Source organism: Meles meles, chromosome 3 (assembly GCF_922984935.1).
Source record: "Meles meles chromosome 3, mMelMel3.1 paternal haplotype, whole genome shotgun sequence".
Lineage (NCBI taxonomy): Eukaryota > Metazoa > Chordata > Mammalia > Carnivora > Mustelidae > Meles > Meles meles.
This window is the reverse complement of record NC_060068.1, coordinates 91,753,176-91,771,146: the sequence shown is the minus strand read 5'-3', so window position 1 is coordinate 91,771,146 and position 17,971 is coordinate 91,753,176. Positions and strand designations below refer to the sequence as shown.

The following is a 17,971-nucleotide window of genomic DNA, read 5'->3' as shown; positions in this document are numbered from 1 at the left end:
ATGTTAAATTGTGGTTTAATATATTTATAACATGAAACTTAACACTACCCATTTTTTTGTGTACACGTTCACTGGCATTAAGTACATGTTTTGCAACAATTTCCACCACGTATTTTTATATGTGTTAGACTATTATGTTAGCATTTTGTTGAGATTTTAGGAAATTCTCTTTGAAAGTCTCAACTTCAATATTGAGCATTATTATACAAGTTACTCTAATTTTCTGAAATAATTTTTGGACTCTGATTCATTTTTATAGAATGGAGTCTTTTTCTTTAAAGCTAGTTTTCCAATTTTTTTTTTTTAAATAGGTGTTTGACTTGCTAAACAGGAAAACAAAATTAAGAGTACTAGAAGATGGAAAACAACAGGTTCAAGTGGTGGGATTACAGGAACGGGAGGTCAAATGTGTTGAAGATGTACTGAAACTCATTGACATAGGCAACAGTTGCAGGTAAATTTCATTTTAAATAAGAGAAACTTAATTTCTTAATCAGTTTTAGATAATTTGGGTATTTAAACAAAACAGAGGTATTACTTAATGCATTTTTGTAGTAAAAATTTGTTCATAAAAATTTCTACAGTTATATGTTACTGAGTGATATCTACTATATTGATAATCATACTACAAATATACTTAAAGTATGCCAGATTAAAGTGTATGAATCTGGTATGTTGAAGTGTTTTAAGTCAGATTGTCCCTTTTTTATTTAAATGATGAAAATTGGATAGTTTTCTTAAGGTTTCTTTGATGGAATACTGTGGTTTACAATATAAAAACTGACATACTTTTGGTATCTAAAATAACCTTAATCACATTGTTGTAGGACATCTGGTCAAACATCTGCAAATGCACATTCATCTCGGAGCCATGCAGTGTTTCAGATTATTCTTAGAAGGAAAGGAAAACTACATGGCAAATTTTCTCTCATTGATTTGGCTGGAAATGAACGAGGAGCTGATACTTCCAGCGCAGACAGGCAAACCAGGCTTGAAGGTGCTGAAATTAATAAAAGCCTTTTAGCACTCAAGGTAAATAACATGTATTTAATTGTGAAAGATCTTTTGCTTTTGACAATTTTGTTTAGAGTAGCTACAAATCATAGCAAATGTAGCATTTAGTAAGGAAGAAAGGTTTGTTTATGTTTACAGTTATTGATTTATAATATACCCAGGAATTTTCTTTATACATACTCATTTTTTCTAGAGTGAAAAAAGATCTAAGATTCTACAGGGCTTAAACTAGTTATAATTATCGTAGGGGAAGATAAGGAATCCCAAAACTCAGCTAAGAAGTACTGTCTCAGAAAAATGTGGAATGGCTTTCAGAAAGTTAGGAGGACAACATTCTATCCCTTCCTTGAATAGAAAAAGAAGGATCAGGGGCACCTGGGTGGCTCATTTGGTTAAGCATCTTCCTTCAGCTCAGGTCATGATCCCGGGGTCCTGGGATCAAACCCTGCATCTGGCTCCCTGCTCAGTGGGAAGCCTACTTCTCCCTCTCATTCTCCCCCTGCTTGTGTTCCCTCTCTCGCTCTGTTAAATAAATAAATAAATAAATAAATAAATAAAATCTCTTGGGAAAAAAATCTTTTAAAAAATGTTAAAAAAAAAAAAAGGTAAGGAAGGATTGGCAAGGTTACAAGAAAACATTCTTTGTTTTTTCTTTTGTCATGTCAGTTTCAAAGTTTAGCTTTTTATCCTTCTATCTGTTACTTCTAAATTCTAGTTAGAGTCTCTAGAAGAATCTTTTATAATAAGTACTTTGTTGTTGTTGTTACTGTTTTTAATTTCATTTTCTTGAATTAGCTTTATGTAAGCATCTTTACTATGCTCTAAACCTGTTAGTAGGATTTCCAGAGCCCATCAGATCTTAAATGTTAGGGTTATAATAAAAGGTCTTTTAAATACATTAGATAAGATTACTTGTTATAAGGAGCCTAATCTGTGAAACTTGCTTTCTTAATTTTCAGGAGTGCATCAGAGCCTTAGGTAGAAATAAACCTCATACTCCTTTCAGAGCAAGTAAGCTCACTCAGGTGTTAAGAGATTCATTCATAGGTGAAAATTCTCGTACCTGCATGGTAAGTTTATGTTTGTTTGTTTGTTTTGTTTTAACCCTGAATAGTGGATAACTCACAATATCTATGGAAAGATTATAATGCACGTTAATAACAGTCATTTAAATTCTTCTATTGTGAGAGATAAAATGGTACTTAAGGTGTGGTCCCTTCCAGTCTAATAGAGAGGATTATATTGCACTTAATAATGCATTCTACTATTTCCAACATCTGAGTCTTCTTGAGGTTGGTCTTCATTGACCTTTATTCTCCTTGAGTATGGTTCACGCTTTTCTTTTTCTTCGTATGTCTAGTAAAATTGGTTTATATAATTTTTTTGTTTATATAATTTTTATTATGAATAAATAGACACTATGAATTCTCTTATGTTCTAAAGATTATTGATTGTCGTTGTTTTAGCAAGAAGTGCACTTAACTTATTTCAAACTCTTGTCTTCCCTGCTTTGGGCAGCAGCAAAAATTGAAAACTGTTCTTTTAGACTCAGCTGTTACTTGGAGTAAGCCTTATGTATGCCTGGTTCAGGAGTTAGCCAGAGATTCGGGCGGTTTTATATGTACAATTTTTGGTTGTCACAATTACCTCCCTACATGATTATCTCTCTTCTGGGACAAACCTCACTTTCTAGCTGCTTTAGTTGGTACCTTCAAATTCTGTCCTTTAGTTTAACCAGTGAAATTCCAGTTTTCTGGTGAAGTTTCAGTTGCCCTGTGTGACAGCAGTGGGGCTTGCCCTTAAACAACAAAATTGTTGTATTGGGTGGGAAGGGGGTAGTGGAAACTCTCAGTGCTCTTCTCTCCTGGGTGTTGACCTCCATTTTCTGTCTGATTTAAATCATTTTCTGGTGCTTTCAGAGAGTTGTTTATATTTTATGTGGCTTACAATTACTATCTGATTGTGGGTGTAATATTGCAAATAATCTTGGAGTTTAGATACTACAAATGTTTATTTTAAATAACCATTTTAAGATTAGATCTTAATGAACAATATGTTGATAAGACTGTCTTCATCATTTATAACATTTTCTTTACCTTTGCATCTTCTCCTTCAGATTGCCACAATCTCTCCAGGAATGGCATCCTGTGAAAATACTCTTAATACATTAAGATATGCAAATAGGTATGCAAAATAGTTATTCAGTTTGAAATTTGAGGAGAGTAGAGCAGTATTTGACTTAATATCTGATTAGGGTAACTTTTATTATTTTTTTCCAATTTAAAAAAATGTTTTGCATGCTATTAAGATGATATGTAGAGTCATTTGGTCAAGTTCTGAAAGTAAATGGAAATGTGTTGCATAATTCAGAAAGAGATTTAGATCTTTAGTAGAATTGGTCTTTCTATCCTAGAACATGATTACATTTTTCTGTTTCACCAAGTTATATTTCATATTTTTTTACTACATTTAAATCATGTAAATTTTTCTTAATAGGAAAGTCTAAATGAGTATAAGGGGACCAATCTGTATTTCTTAAATTGTTTTATCTATATGCTAAAAATTATTTCTGGATATGGATAATACTAAATGCTATATGTGGGAAATCTAGGGTTTGAATAAGTAATGATAGCACTTTTTTTTCTGGTGTTCTATATGGGTTACATTTTACTACTCATTGTCACTAGTGTTAGATAATTTAATGGGCAGTGGTGTTATTACAAATAAAGGACAAAAAGTATTATAGACTTAAAATAATTTATTCCTTAGAGTCATGAAATGCCTTTGGAACTTCAGATTGTGATAGACAGATTTACATTTGTTCCAAAAATTATTCCTGTTGCTTGTTTTGAAAAAATGACTCTGTAGTTTTAAATTTCTCTTATCACATACTGCATTTGTGATTCTCATTGTTAGCTATCAAAGTCCTCTTTGTATTCCATTTCTACTGTGGACATTCCCTTAATTTTACTGAATACAGTATTTGTCCTGTTTAATTGCTATGGAAATTTTATTTTTAATCTTTTTTTTAAAACAGAATACATATGTATACAGAGAAGTTCTGAAAACATTAAGTGAATAATCTAATAAATATTTATACAGTGTAAATTCTATCATCAGATTGGGAAATAGAACATTTCTGCCTCTCTAGAAAGCTCTCCATATGTCCCCTCCTGATGACAAATCCTGAATAACATGTCCAAATCCATTAATCTCTACCCAAAGGTAGATGTTGTCTGGACTTGTGTGGCATAATTTTCTTGGTTTCTCTTTCTCTCTTTTTAAAAACAGTTTTGCCACCTATGAATGTATCCCTGAACAACATAAGTAGCTGTATTTGAACTTTCCATAAATGGGGTCATACTCTTTTTTTCTGTTGTGACTTGCTTTTGTTTCAACTGAAGAGATTTTTTTTAATGATAGTAAAACCTGTTGGAAAGTATAAGCCTTTGACATTTTGCAAAAAGACATTAAAATAACTTCTTTATAAATATAATGGAACTTTATTTCTAAATTTAATCCTTTTTAAACTTAGAATTTTGGGCTCTGAGCTGCAAACATTTATGGTACTTTTAATTGATTTTTATAATGAACATTTTTGGTATGTGGGGTTTTTATCATTAAAGTGCTTCTCTTCCATTTGTTCATGGGAGAGAGGAACAACAGCTTAATATAGCAGAATATTGCCATGTTATACAATTAAAACAAAACCCCTTCATGTCTTCAGACTTCTAACTGCAAAAGAATCTACCTAATGCGAACATACTCTATCTGGCCATTCCTCTAGTTCATTTAGGTCCAAGTAAATGTTTTAATTTATTATCATGTAATGTAATTTATCTGCAATGTGATTAACCGTCTGGGACAAATAATTCTGTCTTTTCTTTGCAAACCTCTAGAAATAAAGATTTCCAACCTCCCCTGATAGCTCATTTGAGGAATATAATTCCTGCATATAGTATTTAGCGTTTGAGTTAGACAAAAGCCCTTGGAATAGAGGAAAATATTAGCCTATTAGGGACGGATAGGTTATCTAAATTAGAAGATTCTGATAGAATCCTAAATGGAGTTGGGAGTAAAAAGAATCACGTCATTGTTAAAAATTTAGGTTTTGTCAGTCTGTATGGTAAATAAGCTTTCCAAAGTGACAATAAAGGATGAAGGGCAGCTGAATCCAGTATTGAACCTGTGACAGCAGTCATTACCAGTAGGTCAAAGACTGTAAGTAGAAGAAATAAATTAGTTTGATCTACATGAAATTATTAGTTTGATTTGTATGACTATCTGTGACCCAACAAAGTAGTAATTTTGTTCAGATTAAATCTAAAAGAAGTAAGAAGAAAAACATGCTCAGTATATTGGATGTTTAATAACACAGTGTTTGGACTCATAGCTAGGCTTGAACCTCACTTATTCTCATTGAATGAACTTGGGTAAGATACTTAATTGCTCTGAACCGATTTCTCATCTGTAAAGTGGTAAAAATAATATCACAGGATTGTTGTAAGATTTATATAATATTAAATGCCTAAAATATACAGTCATAATACCTAACATGTAGGAAATACATAATAAATACTGCTTACTATTATGAAATGGGATGGCTCCAAAAGGAACATAGGGAATCACAAAGAGGTGTCAGAAAAGCCATAATTTGGTTATATAAATATCGGAGGCATTACCAAAAGCAATTTAAATTCCATTGCTGAAGAGGCTTTCCTTAACCAGGGTTCTTCATCTGAACCAAACACAGAAAACTATTTGAGGAACTGCTTTCTCATTTTGTACCAAGGATGGAACCATTCTAGACACATAGGAGAGAAGTTAATTCATTACAAACAGTGGATGCCGTAAGGACTTAATACTCTTGTGTTTTCTTTTAAAAGTCTACAAGAATAGTGAGGGGTCATTGATGCTAATATTTGCAGTATTGACTGTACAAGAAAATTTGATTAATAGTCATGTAGCTAAAGAAGGGGCATTTAAAATTTAGGTGATGGTCTGGTTAAGCTTTTAGGAGGGATCATGAGAAAAGGGGAAATTATACCAGAAAGGAAGGACTACGGACAAAGGTATCAATAGGACAGAAAAATTCAAAAACTTCTTAAAATTATTTTTGAAGTACTCTATATACAGTAAGTCACAACAATGTTGCTATCTTTTTTTTAAATAAGCTGAATACAAAATAAAAACTTGAAATGTGCATTGCTGTCTTTACAAGAGCATTTTCTCTTAATTTGTTGCTGTTTTGGTGCTGCAGAGTAAAGGAGTTTGGAATTAGTCCATCAGACATTCCCTTCTCACAGGGTAGTGGCAGTCGCCCTGATCTCTCTCCTTCTTATGAGTATGACGACTTTTCTCCTTCGATTACCAGGTCTACTTCCTTCTATGCATAAGATGTTTATTTTCATAGTTTTCTTTTGAATTGTGTTACATATGAATATTTCATTTATATTTTAGTTCTGAGCCATTTTATTTTTCATTTTCATTTCATTTGGCAGGTGATGATTGTACTGCATGATCTTCATTTTTGTGTACTTTACTAATTTATTTGCTTTAAAATGTTAGAATTCAGGCTTCCTGTTTCCCCTCATAATTTTAAGGATGATGTCATCTTTGCATATTTATGGTTGAAAGGTAAACTGTCTTGTTTAAAATGAGAAGTTTACCGTTACTCTGTATGTTCTTATAAATTTCCTTGTCTGCGAGGAAATGACAAAGATCCTTTGATTTAGAACATGTACCCTCCCACTGTGTAAATTGAAGTATAATAGGTAAACATTTTTTAATTGATAGAACTTTATAACATAATCTTTATACGTTAGAATTATGATTATTTCACATGTGGCTATTTTAATAGAGCATTGTATCAACTAAAAATCTACAAAGTATATTAAGTTCTCTGATTTTGGCAATAATCTGTTTATTGATCTAAGTGCTGTTGTTGGCATTTTTCTGTTTATATAATTTAATTGCAAAAACAGTTTGTTTTTACTTTGAAATACTGAATCTACATACTTTGCTAATTGTCATTATGCACAATAATTATCTCTGAAATAATTGTAAAGTTACCTCACTAAATTCTGAAAGTTCATTAGCCAAATATCCCTTTAGTCTTTACACAGATTTCAGAAAACTTGATCTGGAAAGCTGGCATCATCAGTCTTAATATGTTAATTGAATAGGATGGTAGTTTCTTGATCCTCTGCATGTGTCTTGTTAATTTTAGGTACCTCTTATGTATTAATAGGGTGAAAGAATTGACTGTGGATCCAACTGCTGCTGGTGATGTCCGTCCAATAATGCACCACCCACCAAATCAAATTGATGACTTAGAGGCACAGTGGGGTGTGGGGAGTTCCCCTCAGAGAGATGATCTGAAACTTCTTTGTGAACAAAACGTGAGTGACAATATAGCTCTAATGACCTGATTTTAGTTCATTTCTTCAGTAGCAGAACTTAATGATTGAAAACTACCATCTGCATCAGGGGTGAGCCGACTACAGTCTTTGGGCCAGCCATATATTTTTATGCATGAAGTTTTACTGAATTTTGGCCATGCTTCATTTACAACTTGTCTGGCTGCTTTCTTGGACAAAATCAATGACAAAAACTGTATGGCTCACAAGCCCAAAATAGGTACTGTCTGCCCCTTTAAAATGTTTGCTGACCCTGATCTAAACTTCTTTTTTTTTTTTTAACTTTCCCTCAGATTTTCTGTCAGCATTAAACTTTGGGGGTATTGAAGGTAATATAAGGAAAAAACAACTTTAAGAATTACGTATACAGGGGCGCCTGGGTGGCTCAGTGGTTTGGGCCGCTGCCTTCGGCTCGGGTCATGATCTCGGGGTCCTGGGATCGAGTCCCGCGTGGGGCTCTCCGCTTGGCGGGGAGCCTGCTTCCCTCTCACTCTCTCTGCCTGCCTCTCTGCCTATTGTGATCTCTCTGTGTCAAATAAATAAATAAAATCTTTAAAAAAAAAAAAAAAAAAAAAAGAATTACATATACAACATATCATATGTATAGGTTAAAAACAATTAACTATGGACACATGCATATGAAAAGAATGCATGAACTCTATCAAAAATCAACCATGGCAAAATGCTAACATTTGTTAAGTATGGTTCACTCTGTATGTTTGAAATGGCTAGTGACATTTCATAATTTAACAATTTGATTCCCAGTTACTCAAAAAATAAAAAAAAAAATGTACCTGTTGTATAAGGATAATAAGGTATAAAGAAGTAACAAAAAAAGCACAAACAGTACATGTTTTCACATGATTACTTTAACATATTGAGGGGATTCCTTTCTGTGAGATGTAAAAGATTATATAATTAACTTCCTTTTTAAAAATAAAACCTACATAGTTTTATGTATTCTTTTAGGAATCTTAGAGTAGTATTTTCTCATGATAAAAGGTGGCATTTATTAGTTGTTTACTACATAACTTACATTAGCTGAGCATTTTACTTATTATCTGATGTAATCCTCACAACTCTGTGTAGTAGACACCATAATTATCTCTACTTTTTAACTGCGTTTCCAAAAGGTGAGGGAACTTGGGGTTCCTGGCTTAAAATAAGAGTTCTAAACTTTGAACCATGGAAAATAAAAAACTGGAAATGAGATCCTGGCCTGAAAATGAGATTCCTATCTCCTGTCTCCAAAAGTTAGGTATAGTGCTTTTTGCATTCTTGAAACAACCATGTACTGTACTTAGGTATGGTGCCTCTTAAGGATTTGGAAAATGAAAACAAGATGGGCCCTCTCTGTAGCAGATCTTTTCTATTTTATTTTTCTGTCTGCCTGGTTAGGTCTTTGTAGGAGTTTAATTTGGAGAGGTTAGGTAGGACTGATCCAGAGGCTTGAAGTATAACATCATGAGTTCTTGCAGTCTTCTCCATATTTGAGAGTATGTGACTTTCCTTGAATTTTTCTACCCCCTGGAACTATCTTGAGGTGGTTCAGCCTTAGCTTTTTAGTTGAGTTTACTGGTGCCTGTGTACCTTTTCTTACTGTTGTCTTACCAAGGTAAATTAAAACGGGATAGGGTCTAAGACATGTCCTACAGGTAAAACCAACATAAGTACACAAAGTAGAAGATAATAAAGAGCATTAGTATTCCAGAAGTAGTTGTACAGACAAAAAAAGTATTCTAAGTAGACTGCATGGAAGTGATAGGAACTTGCATAGTATCTTAATGCAAAAAAAAGAGGACATTCTGGGCTTGACAGGGAGGTGGGCGGATATAATGAATAAAGTTGGTTGAGTGTGTTTATCTTATGATATATTGTACACTTGCATGTCTTAATTAAAAACAGATATTTGTTTCCCAAAGAGAAGATAAAAAGTTCTTTGACCAATTTGATTATATATATATAAACTTTTACAGATGGTAGCATACTGATTGAAGTCAAATGTCTATTTAATCAAAATTTATACATACATTTAGAAGTGTATCTTGTTTGAAAAACCTCACTTTTTAAACTCACATTTTATAAAACAATTTTAAGTAAACCTCATCACTAAAGCCACATTTTGAGGAAATAAATCATTATAGACACTGGGGTTGGGAAAGAAGCTCAAAAAAAGAAAGCAAGGCTAGAGAAATTTTCACTTGATGTAGGACTAAGAATATGTTGTATTTATGTCTGTGGGGTTTTTGTTGATGAGGTAATTAGTTGTCGATTAAGATTTCTATAAAAACTGGCAAACATTGTATGGTGTAATGCAGAAATTAAGATTTAGTAAGAGTTGAGATCTTCAGAACACTAATTTGATAGTCACAGTCATAAAAGACATTATCTTGAAATCTCTTTTCTGGTGAAAAGATATTTAAGACATACAAATGGCTTAGATTGTTAGTGAAAATAAAACAATACTGAGGAAATATTTTAGTATATTTTAGCTTATAATAAACACATTTTTGAAAAGTTGCATTATTCCAAAAGAGATTATTTTTTTAGGGTAATTCTACAGTAAAAGGGGCTAAGTGAAAACTACCCCTTACTGATAGGCTTAAATTTGGGCTGTCTTACTGAGTGTTACATCAGATACTTATGACCCACAAAAAGAAGTTGTGGCTTTGCCTTTTATATTATATTTTAGTAGTTTTTATCTTGCAAACTTCCTCATTTTTTAAATGACATTTTTATAAATTATGTGGGAAAACTACTTTTATGTAACATTTAAAATGTAAACTTTATGTCCTAATTTTTTAAACTACGTTCATCTTAAGGAAGAAGAAGTTTCTCCCCAATTGTTTACTTTCCATGAAGCTGTCTCACAAATGGTAGAAATGGAAGAACAAGTTGTAGAAGATCACAGGGCAGTGTTCCAGGTAAAGTAAGACAGAAACTTTCATCAAATATTTCTGTAGGGAAATTAAGAACTTTCATAATACTTTGAATATTATCCTAATTTTAAAAATTTACTATTGTGTGTATGTATATGTGTATTTGTAGGGATATTTTGGACAGAAAACGAATGGTGGTTACGGTGTTTATTTTGTGCCATGGTGAAAAGACCTAGCTTATTTACTACTCTTCTCCTGCTCTGTTTGCTTTAGTTAGTTGTCCATTTTTAGAAAAGGGTTGAACTTCTGCCCTCCACTGCCTCTTTCTCCATGTTAGGACAGTTTATTTGACATAAGTAAGAAAAATTTCTAAGCGTTATCATAACAGTTGAGGAACAGTATCTTTACAAAGGAGGAAGAGTGCTTTAGGAAAGGGAAGGTTACTGCAGTGGCAGATGTGTGAGGATTGTTAAATCCCTGCCTGTCCCAGTAACTGCTGACGTAGTCATCCCATTGTCCATTCAGCCTATCAAAAGTACTGTCTGATTTACTGTATGATTTCCTTCTTCCCCCCACCTGCTCCCTTTTATAACAAGAAAATACCCTGGAGAATGATACTTATGAGGAAGTGAAGGTAACATTTAGATATCATTATGGAGACTATAAATATGTTTTGAAAAAAAACATGTGTTTTGAGAAAAGGGTGAACAATAGATCAGTCTTTCTGTTGACCTGTGTCCCTTCTCTGATGTTTGAGAAATATTTATTTGTAAACAAATATTAACATGACTCAGCTGTAGGCCATTTAAACACCTGGATAAAAGGCTCAAAAATGGGGGTGCCTGGGTAGCTCAGTAGATTAAAGCCTCTGCCTTCGGCTCAGGTCATGACCCTGGGGTCCTGGGATTGAGCCCCACATCGGGCTCTGCTCAGTGGGGAGCCTGCTTCCCTCTCTCACCCTCTCCCTCTCTCTTTGGCTACTTGTGATCTCTGTCAAGTAAATAAATAAAATCTTTAAAAAAAAAAAGGCTCAAAAATAGAACTATTTATTTTATAAGTTGAGAATAGGATGTACCCTCATCAAAACTATTACAGTTCTGGGACACCTGGGTGGCTCAGTTGGTTAAGCATCTGCCTTTGGCTCGGGTCATAATCTCAGGGTTCTGGATCTAGTCCTGAGGCAGGCTCCTTGCTCAGTGAGGGGCCTACTTCGTTGCTGCCTGCCACTCCCTTTAAATTTTTTTTTTAAAAAGTCTTTGGAAAAAGGCAGGGGGGCGCCTAGGTGGCTCAGTTGGTTAGGCAACTGCCTTCAGCTTGGGTTATGGTCCTGGGATCCCAGGATTGAGTCCTGCATTGGGCTCCCTGCTCGGCGAGGACTCTGACTCTCTCCCTTTGCATGCTCCGCTCTCTTGCGCGAGCTCTCTCTCTCTCTCTCTCAAATAAGTAAAATCTTAAAAAAAAAAAATAAATAAAAACAGTTTTAGTCAAACCCTTATTTTGGTAATCTATTTAGAGGCCTAGGTTTAGATTAAATCAGGAAAGGACACTTGTAATTTAAGAAAATTGTCTCTGTCCTTTTGGAGCAAGGTGTCATATAAAGACTATCATTTCCCACTCTGCCATTTTGTGATGAAATCTAGAAGGTCTTTGTTTTTTGCAGAAGTGATTATTTTTCAGTTTCAATCCAGTATTCTTTTTACAGTTCAGTTTATTGTTATTCTGTGCTGTGATCTGTCATTTCTCAAAATAGAGTGTTGTTTTAAAAGATTAAATGGATAGCTAAAGAAAAAGAAAAATATTGGGATGTGTATATGTATTTTAATTGATACACATAGATAGATATATATATAGGTATAGGAAACTATATGTGTGTGTACATATATATATAGTTGTCATACAGTTTTCTAATAGATATCTAAAGTTAAGTTGCTGAAATTAAGTCTGATAATACATATAGTCTAGTTATAATTAGCTATTAAATTGTACTGAAAGCTAGAAAGTGCCCATTTATATATCCAAAGCCTCTTTAAGTCACTATGGTATGAACTTGTTCCTGATTTTTTTGATTCATAACTTTGCTAGGAAATGAAACTTATCAATTCCACATTATCTAAAATCACTTAAGAATGATTAGTTTCCTTTAAAGCATCTATGAATAGTAAGTAGCTACGATTTAGTGATTTGACTCTTCTAAAATTGACTATCAGTCTCTTATAGTTATAATAATTTTGAAGACCTAGTGTTTGGAATTTAGGGTTGACTCTTGATCCAACCACTATGAGGCCCCAAATGGATTTGTAAATTCTACATGGTTTGCAAGTTCTAGGCTACCATAGACCTCAATAAATTGTTCAGTAGTTTTATTATACTATTCTTCCCCAATTTGGGGGGTAGCTACTAAAGTTTTGAGAATTATTATGCTCACTGATTGATACGTGTTTGATTCATTCCCTTCCCCAAACCCTTACCCAGGGTAAAGTAAAAGTAGGAGAATGAAGTTACCTTGCTTGGCTTATCATGTTTGTGTTTGTGTTAGAATTTAAGGAAATATTTCTCAGTTTTACTATGTAAATAAAGATGTCTTATACTTATTAATATTTTAGAGAATACTATCTTAAGTATGCTTGAATATATTTAACATGTGAAATTTGTAAATTGGTTTCTGTCTTACAAAGAGGCTTATTGGATTGTTGAATTTTTGTCCTTTTAGGAATCTATCCGATGGTTAGAAGATGAAAAGGCTCTTCTAGAGATGACTGAAGAAGTAGACTATGATGTAGATTCATATGCTACTCAACTTGAAGCTATTCTTGAGCAAAAAATAGACATTTTAACTGAGCTGCGTGGTAATTTCTTTTTCATTTTAGTGCTTGAAATCTCCATCTTTGTATGTAAGTGGTGGCAGGATTTTCATATTATAAGAGGATATCTAAAATAAAAATTATGGGTACCATTTAATACATTTCCAGAGGTATAAAGACAGACCAGTCATTGTTTTTTTATAAAAAAGAAACATGGAGTATTCTTTCGAGTGCTTTTTAGTTATCTTTTCTCTTTTAGGCATTTGAAAAGATAAAAACATCTTATGTTTACAGAGGGAAAATGGATTTTAACAAATTTGTAAGTTTTATACATTCATTCAGATTTTTAGTTTGATAGGTCAGTGCTTGTCAGAATGATTTTGCTTAGAGTGGGTCTATTCAGCACTATCCTTCTGTAGCCTCCTATCTGCATCTCTTTTCTTTGCATCTGTGTCATGTCTCTCCTTTGAAGACTTAAAAAATCAAGGGGAAGGTTTCAAGACCTTGAACAACTCAAGACGTTTCAACAATTATCCTTCCTACTTTGTGAATGTATGTGACTTACCTATATGCCATCTATTCTTGGCTTTTTAATTAGCTTGTCTGTGTAGCTTCACATACATGTTTATCATATGTACTTGTTTCTGTGGCATTGGCAAATTAGTTTTCTCCAGTTGTATGCGAATGGATATCTTTGTATGTGTACATGAAATGCAGTGTAAAACCAGAATCGAATTGCTGGTTCTTAACACCAGACTGGCTAATTTTTAACATAGGTCCTTTGTGAAATTGGGTGTTTGAAATTATATTCTATGAAGAGCCAGCAGTGACCATTTGCCCAATTCAGAATTATTGGTGCAAATGTAGAGTTTCTAAAACTTACTTTCATTTTACATATTCTTCATATTCAAGCCTTGAATAAAGTGTTTTCATCATTTTTCTTTTTCTTTTTTTCAAGATTTTATTTATTTATTTGATAGAGATGACAAGCAGGCAGAGAGGCAGGCAGAGAGAGAGGGGGTAAGCAGGCTCCCTGCTGAGCAGAGAGCCCGATATGGGGCTCGATCCCAGGACCCTGGGATCATGACCTGAGCCGAAGGCAGAGGCTTTAACCCACTGAGCCACCCAGGCGCCCCTTCATCATTTTTCTTATCAGAACTCACAAAGAGCTTTTCTGTATCTATTTTATATAGAACAGATCATAATGAGTTATAATTTTTTTCTTTGTAATATGTGGCATTCAACTTAGTTGTATTAAGTGTATCCATAACTTTGAAGAAATTACTGTCTAGCTGTTGTATTTTTTTTTAGGAAAAAAATTTTTTACCATCCAGAGATAATTTTGGTATTAACATAAGAAGTTTGAGAGCTTTTATCTTATATTAACAGGTATGAGATCCAGAGATCCTTAAATTCCTTTCTAAATTTCAGAAGTTAATTTTTTAAGTATCATTGTTCTTTGAAAGAGGGGGAAGAAATTGAGATTCCAACTGATATTCTTTTTCTTTTTCCCAAAGGCCATAACCTTTGCACCATTAATACATTTTAAGTTGGATAATTGTTGAGGGTGCCATCCTGTGCATGGTACATTGCTTATAGGATCCTTGGTCTCTGATGACTAGATGACAGTAGCCACTACCCCAGTTGTGATAGTCAAAAATGTCTAGTTATTATGAGATGTCAGGGGGTTAGTGGGGGAACATCACCCATGGTTACGAACCACTGGTATAAAAAGAGATGAGATATTTCTCACCTTCATAGTTGACTTTTATTTGCCTCTTTCAATTTATTTACCTAGTAATATTCTTATGGGACTCTGAATTAATACATAATAGTAGGAATTTTAAGACCAAGAAATAGATTATTCTATAATCCCCCTTCTCTATCCCCTTTTACAATCCCTGATAAGGACAAAATGACATTTGTTTTTAAAAATTCAAACATCTTTTGAAATTTCATAGCTTAAAAAGGTAAAATAGACATTGGGAATAGAAATTTCTTAATATCGAGGGAAGAAATACCTACTTTATAATTTAATAAGATTTGGAGGCACCTGGCTGGCTTGATTGGTAGAGCATGTGACTTTTTTTTTGTTTTTAAGATTTTATTTATTTATTTGACAGACAGAGATCACAAGTAGGCAGAAAGGCAGGCAGAGAGAGTGGGGGAAGCTCCCTGCTGAGCAGAGAGCCAGATGTGGGGACCCTGAGATCATGACCTGAGCCAAAGGCAGAAGCTTTAACCCACTGAGCCACCCCAGGAGCCCCAACTCTTGATCTCAGGGACTAAGTGTCTTTTTTGACAGGACCATACACATTTAAAACACATATATAGCCTGTCTGCACTCCAAAATGAATTGAAATAAACCAAAATTCAACACTGTAAAGTGTGCCAAACAGAACAGAAACCCGTTGAATATATAGAATAAAGTTATATTCAGGCGCCTGGGTGGCTCAGTTGGTTGTGTCTGCCTTCAGCTCAGGTCACGATCCCAGGGTCCTGGGGATGAGTTCCACATCGGGCTTCCTGCTCAGCAGGGAGTCTTCTACTGCCTCTGCCTTTTGCTCCCTCAGCCATTTCCCCCTACTTGTGCTCTCTCACTCATGAGCGCTCTCTTTCTAAAATAGATAAATAAAATCTTTTTTTAAAAAGGTTATTTTCATGAATCTTTAAATAATGAAACTTTTGCTATAGTTGAGTATTATATTTAATTCTGAGTTTCAGATAACAGAGAACAAAAGGAAAAATCCTGCATTAATATTATGAAGTAAGGCTGCCGACTTGATAGGACCCATGAAGTTGTATACTATATTGCATGCAACGCAGTACTTATTCTCTTGTTCTTTTTTTTTTTTTTTCCAAGATAAAGTGAAATCTTTTCGTGCAGCTCTACAAGAAGAAGAACAGGCCAGCAAGCAAATCAACCCGAAGAGACCCCGTGCCCTTTAAATCAGCATTTGCTGCTAAAGGATCCCCAGAACCCACACTGCTGTAACATACAATGGTTCAGCTGTAAGGGCCATTTGAAAGTTTGAAATTTTAAGTGTCTGTGGAAAATGTCTTGTCCCTTCACCTGAATGACATTTCAATTTTGTGAGACACTCCTTTGTCTACAAAATGCTTCTAGTCCAGGAGGCACAACTAACATTTGGGAATAGTGAAGCATTTTGTTTCATTTACCCAAATAGTGATTTACTTTTGGAGATCCTTGCCAATTTTATTTTCTGTATGAAGTAAGGTTGTGGACTTGATCCAGAGGTGAATAGTAGGGGGAAGCCACAACATTTCCTTTTAACTTGGTTCAATTTTCGTAGCAAGACTGAGCAGTTTTAAATCCTTTGCGTGCATGCATACCTCATCAGTGATTGTACATACCTTGCCCCCTCCTAGAGACAGCTGTGCTCACCTCTTTCTGCTTTGTGCCTTGACTAAGGCTTTTGACCCTAAATTTCTGAAGCACAGCCAAGATAAATTACATTCCTTGTCATTGTAAATTACCTTTATTGTGTGTACATTTTTACTGTATTTGAGACATTTTTTTTGTGTGTGACTAGTTACTTTTGCAGGATGTGCCATATCATTGAATGGAACTAAAGTCTGTGACAGTGGACATAGCTGCTGGACCATTCCATCTTATATGTAAAGAAATCTGGAATTATGATTTTAAAACCATATAATGTGGTTACAATTTTCTTAGCATTTTCTTTGTAAAGAACTAAGATATAAACTAGTTGGTGTATAATAAAAAGTAACAAAATTCTGAAAGAGTTTTATCTTAGGGTAATACATATATATGCAGTGTGTGTTCCAGTGTGGTATTAACAGGACTAATAGTGCAATTTGATCCTTACCAATACCATAACTTAAGTTAAAAAGTGTCCATTAGCACCCCAAAATGTACCTTCTAAATGTACTGATAAAGGAAATTGGCTTCTGATGCATGAATATTTACATGTACACTGAAAGTAGTCCATAATAGAACTGTTAGTTTAAGCCAAGTGTAGACAGTACATAACTCCCATGAGAAAGAATTAAGATTAAAGAGAGTTGACTTTGCCTTAAAAGGCAGATCGAACCCAAGCCCATCCATTACCTAATGTGTGACGTTTCATTCTTACTTGGTGAGAATCACCAAAGTCTCGCCAATAAATTCGATTAGGGTATGCTGCTTTTTAAATGGTGGCACTTATTTTTACAGATTGTTACTCCAAGGAAGAAAACTGGCCACTTTTCATGTATATATTTTGTTAAAAGATTTATATATCTCTCTAGGAGTTCTCCCTTAGTTCCTAGGATAGAGTCCAGGAGTAGATTAATAACAAAAAAATCTCCCAAGGATGTCTTGTTTTGATTTACTCAAAGGAACTACTGCTTATTCATTTGAGGCAAAGGGAAGCTATGAATAGAGAGTTACATGAGCCAGATTCCCTACTTCATTGTTCATAGAACCCAGAGGGTAGTTGTGGGAAATCCTAACACCATGGTGAAATGCTCCTCTGTAAACTTGAAATCTAGAACAAATGTAGATTTTCACAGTGTGCTTATTAATAAATACCTATGGAATGAGTTTTAGAGATAATTTACTTCAGTACAATCACCTTTGTTTTGGAAGGGACTCAGGTTTTCTTGCAGTTGTAAGATATGTTCTATTTGTGTTTATTTCAAAGAGAAGAGGAAGAATGGAGCAGATACTATTGACCTTGCAGAGGCTGCTTAAAGAGGTAGTTTTTGAGGCCAACCAACCTTCAGAGGGCAATAAAGAGATGTGAACTTGCTCACTTTAAAGCACAACAGATTACTCTTAATTTATTAAATAAGATGGGTACTATCTGTGGAAGATCTTCTTAACGCTCAAATA

At 34.1% G+C, this 17,971-nt stretch overlaps 1 protein-coding gene across 4 annotated transcripts in view; it reads left to right on the top strand.

The window, feature by feature from the left end:
* KIF2A (kinesin family member 2A) overlaps positions 1–16,873 on the top strand; it is a 77,272-nt gene extending 60,399 nt beyond the window's left edge. For 2 of the 4 annotated variants that reach the window (XM_045999155.1, XM_045999154.1), the window contains exons 13-21: positions 312–454; positions 828–1,032; positions 1,974–2,084; positions 3,131–3,198; positions 6,275–6,388; positions 7,265–7,415; positions 10,256–10,357; positions 13,023–13,158; positions 15,977–16,873. In XM_045999155.1, the coding sequence (XP_045855111.1) occupies positions 312–454; positions 828–1,032; positions 1,974–2,084; positions 3,131–3,198; positions 6,275–6,388; positions 7,265–7,415; positions 10,256–10,357; positions 13,023–13,158; positions 15,977–16,062 (1,116 nt within the window). In that variant the 3' untranslated portion in view covers positions 16,063–16,873. The remainder of the gene's footprint in view (positions 1–311; positions 455–827; positions 1,033–1,973; positions 2,085–3,130; positions 3,199–6,274; positions 6,389–7,264; positions 7,416–10,255; positions 10,358–13,022; positions 13,159–15,976) is intronic. The other 2 variants (XM_045999157.1, XM_045999156.1) reach the window with 1 other exon arrangement.
* Positions 16,874–17,971: the final 1,098 nt, after the last annotated feature.